This window comes from Cygnus atratus, chromosome 6, assembly GCF_013377495.2.
Source record: "Cygnus atratus isolate AKBS03 ecotype Queensland, Australia chromosome 6, CAtr_DNAZoo_HiC_assembly, whole genome shotgun sequence".
NCBI lineage: Eukaryota > Metazoa > Chordata > Aves > Anseriformes > Anatidae > Cygnus > Cygnus atratus.
Genome location: NC_066367.1, coordinates 32,690,992 through 32,703,168, shown reverse-complemented (window position 1 = coordinate 32,703,168; position 12,177 = coordinate 32,690,992). Strand labels below are relative to the sequence as shown.

At 37.0% G+C, this 12,177-nt stretch overlaps 1 protein-coding gene across 1 annotated transcript in view; it reads left to right on the top strand.

The window, feature by feature from the left end:
- The window catches only part of NCKAP5 (NCK associated protein 5), a 366,387-nt gene that overhangs the window by 267,995 nt on the left and 86,215 nt on the right, over nucleotides 1-12,177 (top strand). The window contains exons 8-9 of the mRNA XM_035556100.2: nucleotides 2,810-2,878; nucleotides 7,838-7,876. Coding sequence (XP_035411993.1) covers nucleotides 2,810-2,878; nucleotides 7,838-7,876 — 108 coding nt within the window. The remainder of the gene's footprint in view (nucleotides 1-2,809; nucleotides 2,879-7,837; nucleotides 7,877-12,177) is intronic.

The following is a 12,177-nucleotide window of genomic DNA, read 5'->3' as shown; positions in this document are numbered from 1 at the left end:
TGAAAGCACGGCCTGAAAATAAATATGAAAATAAAATGTAATAGTGATTTCCTCCAATGAGACCTACTTTGCTTAATGGGCAGAAGATGCCCAGAATGAGCAATACTGGAGGTGGGCAGGTCCCTCTGAGCAAGAAAGAGCAGACGTACGGCAACAGCAAAGCCCAGTGGTTTCTGCTAAATAAATGAAGGTTTGGATTAGGAGGCAGGGTTTTGAGACCACAAGTGCTATTACAGATTTTCTAAATGAATACTTTTGGGGGATTGTGGATTGTTATCAAGTATTCAGTTGCTGAATAGAGTGATTTAGTGTATCAAGTCCTGGTTTTCCCAAGTTGTGGGAACTGGCGCAGAATCTTAAGCAAAGTCGGTCAAGTGTTCCCTTCTAGTCCAGTCCTCATTACAAAAATGCCAAATAAATGGGCATGATTTGCTTGGCAATCAAGAAGCACAGAAGTCAAGCTAACATTGGCTGCATTACATCCTTTCTCTGCACTTTCAGAGCCACTGGTGTGAAAAGGGTTTTATTATACAGATGTTTCCACTATGGCTTGATAAGAGGAAAAATGTACCATTTATTTATAATGCTGTCAAGTTCAGATTTCCTAATTTTGGTAGCCTGTTTGTAAAGGGATAGCTCACTGAAATCAGAGATTCAGCTAACAGAGCCAGGAAGGCTTAGCTTTCATTTTAAAACCTCACAGCATTCAAAGGAAAAAAAAGACTAAGAAATAATGGGGACTTCTCTGGGTATTTTGTATAGTACAACTATAGGTAGTAGGTCTTTTAGACATCTCTATATGGAAGCAATCTGCTCAAACTATTCTAGGATAAAATCACACAGTATATTTTCACATTATGGAAAATGAAAATTCAAAAAATTAAACCCATAGGTACACCACATGAGTGAGTTAAACGGCCGTGCAGACTAATCCTTTAATGAGAGCTTCAAAACAGTAAGAATTTATCCTGGATGACATTTTAAGGTGATAGTCATAGAGGAAACATCTGAAGATCTTTAACTCATAGAAATACCTTTTTATGTAGCAATCGTCTCTTTATTTTATCAATCAATCTGCTGGAATGCATCTGTAAAAGCAAACTGATAACTGTATGTGATAGCGTCTTCGATGTGGAGGAGCACTATTTACCCTCCAGCTCCTGATTTCTTACTGCTGCTCTTGCTTTTGTGGCTTCTGCTTCTACCTTGCTACTTCTGCATCTGTATTTTTTGTTCCCTCGTCTTACATTGCTCCCTGCAGGTTCACCCATAGACTTTTTATAGCCATATGTTGAATCCATTGGGAGGAAGCACTGTGAAAATATTATGCAGAGCATTTTACCACCTTTGCTAGCTTGGACTGTACCCACAAGATAATAAGTGTATGGAATTAGCACTTTTATTTATACTCTTAAATAAGTAAACTCTATATATCTTTCTTTCTTACCTCTCTTTTATTCATTACTCAATATGTTGGATAATTATGTGCATTTACTTTTCCTTCCTAATACTATTTTTAGGATTTATCTGAATTTTAAATTATTGTTACTAAATCAATTTATTGGACTTAGGGATTTTCATTTTGTTGAATCATTGACTGTTCTTAACACAGAAGTGATAACTGTGCATCTTTCTGTAGACTCTTTCCGTATAGTACATTGCATTAATTTTTCCTCTAAAATTATACATTAACAACATTTATGAGTGTTGTATTATATAACCATGACTCTTTTGAAACAGCACTTGTTAAACTTTTACAGAGTGACAGAACAGTTAAAGTGAAGCGAGTAATGTAAATTGTATAATAGTTGTAATTATCTGAATGCAGTGATTGTGGTGTTACGGTTACGTGATGAGAAGTTATACATGGGAGGCAAAGAGCTTTCTGGAGCCTGCTTTAACTCATAGCTTTTTATATATTGTTTTAGTTTCTCAGTCTTTAAAAGAAAACTAGTTGAAACTTGTTCTGATGCAGCTGTATACATCACACTTACGAGATTTTCCTTTTCTAACACTGACAGTATTCCTAAAGTCCAAGTCATAATATATAGAAAAATGCATTGATTTCCTTTAATTTATGTACCAGATTCTGCCATTCTGAAGTTTGCACTATGCAAAAATATGAGTGTAATGGAAATTAAAGATAGATAAAAGGCACTACTGTACAGGAAACTTTATGTTATTTGAACTGACATGCACTAGAGAAAAAATTTCTGACTTTAAGGTTGCATTTAGAGGTAGGAAAATACCACTCGTATTCTTGAGTGATGGTAGCTGTTTTTAAGGTAAAGATTAATAAATTTCTCTGGTTTTGCTAAAGGGTGTAATTTACCAATTATCTATTACATGTCAGTGCAGCTGGAGTTACTCGATGCAGAAACCTGGCTTATGAAAAGCTGCCACAAGTAAATGTTTACATAAGATTGCCTGTCATTACCTTTTGATAGTAGCTGCTTCTGTTCGCTTCCAAGTGGCTTTCTCAGACAGGAAGTTCACTCTAAGAGTAAAAGAGGGAGAAAAAAAGATATACCAAGATCTTTTATAGTGTTTCATTGCAGACTCTGTTGCACCTGGCAAGATGAGACTGTAGACATACTTTGAATGTCTGCTGGTATATTGTTATGAATTGTAATGAATGGTGTGAATTATTTCATAAACTATTTTTACTCAAATTATATGGTGCTTTTTATTTTGGATCTTGAAGAAGCACACAAAGTAATCACCTTAAGAAAATTTATGAATTATCCTGTAATTCAAGATACCCATTGACTAATATACATATTTATTTGTTTATTGTATTTTATTGTAGGCAGAGAATTCAGCACTGGCTCTGGAAAATGAAAATCAGAGAGAACAGTATGAGAGATGTCTTGATGAGGTAAGGTAGCTAAAAAGGGGTGTTCCTACCTGGTACTGCAGTGAAATGAATAGAAACGAATTTATCCTCTCATACAAGGTTGACATTGTTCTGCAATTTCCTCGTACTACCTCAGTCTATGTAATTCCAAGAACATGTGTCTGTCAGTCATAAATACTCCGTGACATCTGCTGTAAATTGTTGTTGTGATTGCACCTCTTCACCAAAAAGTTGGTATCTCTGTGACCAATATTTGGAACTTGACTGGTGTACTGGCTTTGCCACCAAAGATGTTGTTATTCTGGAATTAAACTGTCAGGCAGATGTCCTTTTGCAGGGATGCCTACTCCCAGTAAATTATTATAAGAGCAGAAAATTAACATTTACCTGTTTGGTTTTGTGTGCTCTTGCTTGTCTGTAACGTGGAACACAGGTGGCAATGACTTCTTCTGTCAGAAATCCCCCAGCTTTCCTATGTAATAGGAATTGTCTCTCTGTTCCCCTCATGTTTACATACCTGGGTCTTTATGCTGTTTTTTTTTTGTTTTGTTTTGTTTTTTCCTATCTGTTGGCTGACTTCTACTGCATGGCTCATCTTCTGATCAGACCTCCCATTTACAGCTATATAATTCACCCATCAGTTACTGCCTGAGCACTCCATCAATGCTTACCGTTCCAGAAATGTCTGCCTTAGGACATACAAGATTTTGGGCAGTGTCTCCTATAGTTTACAGCTTTCTCTGTATGATGAGATGTTTACTGATGTTTACTCATTCCTCTCATTTTCCTGAAATAATGCTCTTCAGGATGTGCAAGAACTTAAAATAAGTCCAAGACTTTCAGTAGCTTAAAGTGTTACTTAGCGGAAATCATTTATTCGTTCTGGAATGGGAATGCATAGTAGTGTAAGTACTTAGCTAACATGCAACCAAAAAAAAAAAAAAACACACACCAAAAACCTACTCTGGCTTCGTAGCTCTACCTTTGAAAAAAGAGTGCACGAGTGTCTAAACCACACATAGCAGCTAACAATTCATGCATTCATACCAGCTTTTTAAATTTTTAATTAGCATTTGCTGAAGTTTTACTGTCATGATCAATATAGCTGTGGTACAACAAACTTCCAATTTAGGTTGACTTTCATCAGCAAATCCACACTTTCACCAGTGTAGTATATTTGCAGATCCACTTTCCCACCAGGCTGCGTGCTGTCTGTTCTGTGGCTGTGGGCCAGCTGCAGAGCCTTGGTCTGCATTGGCCTGAGTCACACTATTCAGTGCACTCTTGGTGATGGGGATGAAATTATCATATAGTTACTTACTTTAGTTTAAATTACAGAGCTTAAAATTATTTTTTGGATTGTCTTGGACAAAATCTGTCTACACCTGTCTACATTTTGGAGATGTGTAAAGCACCATAACTGCCCCTCCCAGAAAAAAACACTGCAGGCACACTACAAGTACAGATGATATGTATTTATTCTGTGTTTGCAGTAACATGATGGATTTCTGATCCAAGGCTGTATTTTTTACATGCTGTTGCAGTTCGAAGAATGAATAATTATATCAAACTATGCTCTGAACTTTATTATTTTCAACATTAGGCTGGTTGTTTACAGTTCTTCGATATTATCACAGCTGTATCCATCTTCTCCCACTGTGTCAACTTTTTTCAGGAGAGGATGCTTCTTGTCACCTGTGGTTTTGTGCTTCCCTACTTTTTATTTGTTTTGTTTGCTTATCTTTTTGTGTGTGTGCAATGCCCTTTCTTGTCCTTTCCATTGTTTGGTATCACTTTTTTCTCCTCCTTCCCCTTTGAGCTCCCATGGTGCTTTGGCAGGGACACTGCAGCCAGCATTGTTTTAGCTGGCACAGACTTGGACCTACTCCTTTCTGAGCACTGAGGTGAAGAAGTTGTTACCGTTGGCTTAGGCAGCAAAACCTTTTTTTAATAATCATAAGTTCTGCAGGATTCCTGAGTTAGCACCCACCTGAGCACATCCCCTTGGGGGAGCTCCCCAGGAAATTCTGCTTCATTACAGTACTAATATGGAGATTAGATATAAAAGTAATTAGTGAATAACCCAGTCGATGTGAGAACCTTCACTTCCATCTAGAGTCTTCTGAGAATGCGTTGCATGTGAAAAAGTCCTTTCCAAAAAAGGATTCTTACTGGAGATCTCAAGAAAATAAAATGTTTTGCATTAATATTTTTGTGGAAAAAAAAAGAGTCCTTCATGAATTTTAATAAATACTCACTGATTTTGAAAGCAATTGTTCATTTTTGAATGTATATAAACAACTTTAGAAAAATATCTGGAAGAAAATGTTATTGAATAGTTCCAGTACTTAATACTTAAAAGAGCTCATTTAATTTCAGAAATACCACATATACGTATCTTTCCATCTCTGAAAAATTTAATGCTAAAACCAGGATTGTCGTCCTGTACCTTCAGTGTTTGAGGTTAGCAAGCCTAATCCTAGCTTCCTATCGTAGAATTCAGCTCTCAGTTTATTGGCAAGTGGTAATGTCATGTTTATTCACTTTACAGTGCCAGCTGAGACTTCTGTCAAGCTTCACTATACTTATAAGCAGGAAATTGAGTAACTTAGCTTAGATAATATGTTTGCTGATGTTTTAAGAATTAAACTGTAACGTTATTGAATACATATCCACTTAGCTAATAAAAAATACAAAGTCATCGTAAAAACTCATTCTGAAGTTTGAATAAAATATAACACCTTTCATTTTAGTACAGTTGAAATGTCTTTGTGCATATGAAAAAATACATTAAAGGCAGCCATGTAAAATCTGAGTACTTGTAAAAGGTGTAATAGATGTTACACTAGGGTCTCTTTTCTCTGATTCATTCTGTTTTACCTTTTCTATTAAGACCACTTTATAACATGTATGTGTAAACATAATCGTGTAAGGAAAAAGTGAAGCTTGATCTTTTATCTCTTTTATTGCAGTCCACAAAAAGAATCCTCACCAAAAAATCTTGGCTATTAAGCCAAAAGGAAAGGCAGGCAGTGTGAAGGCAAGTGGTGTCTTATGCTGCGTAACAGCAGACTGAGGAACCAGCCACGTCTGTTCTATGCCTTGTTTTGCCCTGTTAACTTGATGAGTCACAGGTCAAGTCATTTTACAGCCTCTTTCTTGCAGGGATTGAGGCACAGTTCTGTCTCATATCAGTGGGAATTTCACATACTCTGCATCTCAGATACCAGTCCCTCTGCCTTCAATGGTCTCAGCTTTTGGTAGTTGTGACTGTAAGTTTTGTAGTGCTGGCTGACGTTGTTCATATCCATGGTGTCTCTTGATACCTATAAGTAAAAATGATCTTCTAGCTTAGCAGTGTATTTCCATCTGGACACTAACCCTGTTGTAGGACTAGAATGACAACCTCATTTGAAATGCAAAAGTTTGGACACGATTCCACTTACAGACTGCTAAATTAACTGTAGATGCTGCAGAACATTTCACTGGAGGCTTCCCACCACAGTTCCCACCAAGCATACAGACCTAAAAATCTTGGAATAGTAATAGCAACACATTTTTCCATGTTGCTAGGTACTAGAATGAAATAGCCTAATTTTGTTAAGAAACTAGCTCCATATCTTTCTTACTGAGATCTGGGGGAGCTATGGATCACTGGCAAGTACTTCCATTTAGATACCTAACTTCATACACTCAGAGTTAGAAAATTTGTCCCATATGCATTGGCAAATTCAGGTTTTTTTCTCATTTGGAGGATCATGCCATTTACACTCAATATATAAAGGTATAGGTGTAATTCTGTAGGCAATTCTGTTGCAAGAGACTTGTACACACTTCAAAGAACCTTTCAGTTCTTCTTGGTAAAGTAACTCCATGTCAGAAAGTAAAGAAATAATGTATTAGACATGGTTTGTTCAATTTTCAGGTAGAGCAAACAGACGTTGAAAGAATATGCCAGAAGGAACGCTGTTGGATGTAGATTCTGAAAGCCCATAGGGCAAGGCACATGGTTTTTCAAAACTGCAACATATTTACTTCTGTTGCTTATTACTGTTCTAATATTAGCCTGTGTCTTCTGTTAAATCATGTATAGAGCAATTTTGTGGGACCATTGTTCCACAGGCTGCCTTAAGTTAGGGACCAACTCAGAGGAAAAGACTGATACTAGGCAATTTTGCCATAGTACAAATCAAAGGTAACTTTTAGATCCAACAGAACTGAATCTTTTGCAGGAATGAATTAGCTTCAACTCTTATATTACATTGAAAATGTAACTTGCAAGTTAGACATCATCAACAGAAAATCTTACCTCGGCCCTTCTTTCCATTCCTCCTTTTTCCCCCCATGCCTGCTGGTAAATATAAATTAGAAAGGGTGTATAATATAAATAACTTCAACAATTCCCCATTGAATATATAGTTCCGCTAATCAATGGTGTGTAATGTCATTCAAGTCAATTATGCTGTGTGGTGTGAATGCCTTCCAACCACATTTTGATGACAGTAGGTACTTTAATTTTCTGTGGCTCTTTATGGTTTCTGCTTGTCATGATAGATGTACCATTTTGTCAATATTGAATCAAGAAGCAATTAAACTTCATGAAAACATTCAGGACTCCTCAGCTGGTAAAAATCAGCTCTAGTGAATGCAAGTCAATCCATGCTGATGCACAACAGCTGCATATAAACCTGTGAAGTTTTAATCTAGTTTAAAGAAGAGATGACAGAAGTTAAGGAAATGTCCATCATGTCACACTAAAATTGATAGACGTTTGTATAAAGAGGACTAGCATAAAAGTAATGACTGGCATTTTATATATTCTTGCTAGTATAACCTGATGAAAATGCTAGTAAATAATGAAAATAGTAATTTTCATGGTGGTTGTAGATGGAAAATGGAGTATAAAGCCCCAAAAGAAGGTAATATTATGCAAAAACACATGTGATCGTGTACTTAAACTATATTATCTATTTCTTTCAGGTAGCTAATCAGGTTGTTCAGGCTTTACTTACTCAAAAGGTAAGTTGTATTTTGGTTTAACTTAAAGCTTACAGAAGTTCATTGGCCATTTGAGATATATGTATTCTTATATAGGGTACATTTTTTTAAATTGTGTTTGCACACTTAATTACCAATGCTGCAACATGTCAGGCCCAAATTCAAGGACTTTCTGTAATCCAGGTCAATAAAAGTCCATGAAACTGTACGTCTTCAAGGTTCAGTCAAACAGGAGCCTACACTCTTTACCTACACTGAGACAACAGTGTCTGAAAATCATCCCCAGATTGTGACTTCTCCATTCCTTATCCATAATTAGCTATGGCTCTCCCACAGACTGTTCCTGTGTGAAATAAAATACAAAAAAATTACAGTGCAAGTTAGTAGTTGGCACTTTCACTCGCATTCAGGGAAAGGAAAGACTTCCTGGTGTCAGCTTGCGCTTCCCCGGGTAAAAGAGAGGGCACTGAGTCTAGAATGGCAATTCAGCTACTCTACTTACGGGCTGGGGACCAGCAGTAGAGATCATGTATTTTGTCTTTTGATGGCGTCATGCTCCATTCTTCTGGATAAGCAAGGGAAGTACTGTATAAACAAAATTCTTGTGGGGTTGTTGCAAACCTGTCAAAAAGAAAACATTCGCTGCAGATTGTGTAACGGTCTGCTCTGGATCAAGTCATGTCTGAAGTTTCCATTCACACTCCAAATTGTTGAATATGAAGTGTGGTAGTTTCAAATAGAACCTAGGGGGACAAGTAAAATTAAAAAAAGATCTTGGCAAAATGAAAAAGTTTTCTGGGAAAAAAGTAAGATGGAATTCAATAGAGAGAAAAGCAAGGTAATTACATATAAGCAGAAATAATCAGCTGCCCAGAGAGAGCAGGGATTAACTGGTAGGACAAACAATTATACAAAAAAGTGGTCTTTAAATTGAACACAATTCCATGATGTCATTGTCTTAGGGGAAAAAGAAAAAAAAAAGAAAAAGAAAAACAAGATATAAAGATTTATAATAAGCTATAAACACTGCAGTATTCATGAAATGATCCTTTGTAAGATCTAGAACACTTGATGAATGTGCAATTATTAAAATGTTTTGGATCATTTAGCTTTAAAAAGACAAGTCTGAAAGGAACATAAATACAGTCTTTTAGTGCAGATAGTGCAAGGAAGAATATAAACTGTTTTGTCTACACTGAATGACAGGACAAGAAATAATGTTCTTAAAATGCAGCAAGAAGCACCAAGTTAAGATAATCAAAAACTCCTCCACGCACCCAAAAACTTTGCAGATGCAGATATAGCAACATATGGGAATAGTTTTAGGGGAGAGGCTCCAAAGCCTCTGTTAGGTTCATTGCTCAGAGCAGGCATCCAAGGGAAGCTGAGCCAGGGGTCAGGACACAGCTCAGGACCGAGGAGGCAGGAGGCTGGGCACAGGTGTGGCTGCAGGGTGGCTGCTGCGCTGCTTTGGCATGAACAAGATGACCTTGAGCTCCGCCAACTAAATTAACAGAAGAGAGCGTGCCCTGGCAGCAGGTGAGAGAAACATCTACAGCCCTAAACATCTGCACGTCAGTGAATACTAAGTACATGCAGATTATTGCATTTGTTCATCTGGACAGCGGGGAAAAGGATGGAGACCCTGCTCAGCGCCTTGTTGGGCCAATTTTTTGTGAACCAATTTTATGACCTTCTGCACAGATTAGGAGATGTTCAGGGAGATGTTCTGCCCCCAGTTAGTCTGCTTTTGGGTACTCTGCTGTGGAGACAGATGGGCAGAGATGACTTGTAGGTGAGTGATGCAAGACTCTGGAGGGTGCCATTGCCAGTCTGGGCCACATGTTCCTGGAATCAGAAATCCAGAAGTAAGAATATTCCCTAAATCTCTTCCCCCAAGAATTGTGGCCACAAAACAGCTGTTTCCACAGGTTGGGGATTCATGTATCATTCACGTATCATCCCATGACTTACTGAAGCATGACAAAGCCTTTTGCTCTAGAAGAGGGATATTTCCTTTCAGCTCTTGGAAGTATTATAACTTGGAGGTGATCTTTGTGAACCACAACATATGGGCAAGTTTGCACGGCTGCTGTCTGCCTTGTATTACTCTGCCTATACTCCGTATACACATATGCTGTATGGTCTGTGTATCATCAGAGGACTGCAGCCTACAGAGCTATTGCTGTAACACCTCTTAGAAACATCAGCTATTTTTTAAAAATCCCAAACCTGCATTTCAATACAGTTTAAATAAAGATGGAGGCATTTTCTTATATATTAACACACACAAAAACCTGATCCACATTTTGTAAAATAAAACCATATGTGATTAAATATTTACCAGAGGGTTAATCTCAATATATTAATTTCTAGTTTGGGAATAACGTGGTTGTTTTCCACTGAAGAGAGGAGTTTCCTGAATCCCATTTCAAAGGTGTCAGACATTTTGATGACTACGTACTTTCTCAGTAATGAATCCTCCCAAGCCCATAGGAACCAACGAGTTCATATGGATACAATAAAACCAGATCTGAATACATTTTAATAAAGTGATATACTTAGTATTGATGGGAAGTAACAGCTGCTTACCTATTACTGAGTAATAACAGCTAATTTAATATCCAGAGAAAGAGGAAAGAGGGTACTTTTCTAAATGCTAATGAATATTTAACTGTTAGGGTTCTCCTGACACCATTCATACAAGTCCTTTTATAAGAAAAGACAGGAACACAATAGCATGCAATAAAGAGGAACCAGGGCTCCTCACACCAGTCCCAAATAAGTGGATATCTGAATCCAAATAGTAACTAGTAAACAGATAAATCTAGGGTAGTGCAGCTAAGCAGTAAGACAGAGCCAGTCATGCCACAGTGAGATAACACACCTCTGGGGCATAGTGAGACATGAAGAAAAGCCGGGAGCTTTCAGAAAATGGAGAGGAGTGATTTTGTACAGTAACGCACACTGCGTAGGCTTTGCTGTGAGTTTGAAATTGTCCCTCAAGGACTAATTTTTGTTTAAATTAAGTACATGCTGTAATGTAACGAATAAAGCACAGTGTACTCACCAGTATGTGGAAGGACTGTGATTCCACCGAGAGATTCTGGTGACACAAATTGAGTGAGCAAAGCTTGAGTGATTTATCAATGTCACTGAAACCTTGAAATGGAATTACAGTCTTAAATGTGCACGTTTCAAGTTTGTCGGTTGTTACAATACATATAGAATTTCTCTAATGTGGGAGGCTTTTTTTTTTTTGCTGTGGACTATGGAAAAACTATATTAAGTTGAGGTTTGTGCTGAATTAGCCAAACAGCAAAAAATCACAATTCTATGTAGCAAAATTATATGGATTTTCTACCACTAACTAATAGAAAATTTTACCTCTGGGAAATGTAAAAAGTCAGAAAAAAAAAATGATTTGAGACAAACGTGTGTGCTATGATACTTACTGGAAGCATCTATTACTTACTGGAAGCATCTATTCTTTCTCCTTCTATCCAAAGACTCCTCATATCACATGAGATGGTAAGAGTGCTGGGGGCTGTATATTTTATTGTATTTTCTTCATGTAAAACCTAGATCAGCAGTTTGAAATTTGAGTTATACCACTTAATTAAATTATCTTCTGATCTACGTTTTTGCTCTTTGCATATTACCTTCTTCTTCGTTAGTATATTGAGGGAATATTGTTTTTTCAGGGTTTTGTAGGAAAGTTATTTCTCCTTCTTTTTCATCAGAGAAATAAAATGAACTGGATTATTCAAACAGAAGAAGCACATTCAGAGGAAGAGAAGCACATTTCTGGAACCTCTAGAAATGGGCACTGAATGCCATTTTGGAGAAGATGAGTCTCATACTGAACAGAAAAGCAGGAATAGATAGATGCTCAGTTATTGCTATAGTGAGACCGTAGAAATACCTTACATATTTGGGAGATTGTGATCTTAATAGCTGGTCGTTTTGCACACAGGAGAGGAAATAGTTGTTTCAGACATTTGATAGTTGTATTAATTGGTAATTTTAAGACTTCAACTTTCTAAACTGAGTCTTTATTTTACCAGAATACTGCTACCTTAATGTGCTTCATTTCTTCTCTGTACTATAAGTGGCATTGCCATTGGCACAGTTTATAGCATCTGGGTGGGTAATCTACTATCTTATATTTCACTTTTTACAGGAAGTCTAAAGTTTCAAACATAAATCTTATGGTTTTAGGACTGTAAGATAAGAAAGTTTTGAGCAGAGGCATTGCTAAGATTTAATTTCTTTCTACAGTGTCAGTTTCTGTGAATCATTTTTCCCTTTCAGTACACTTA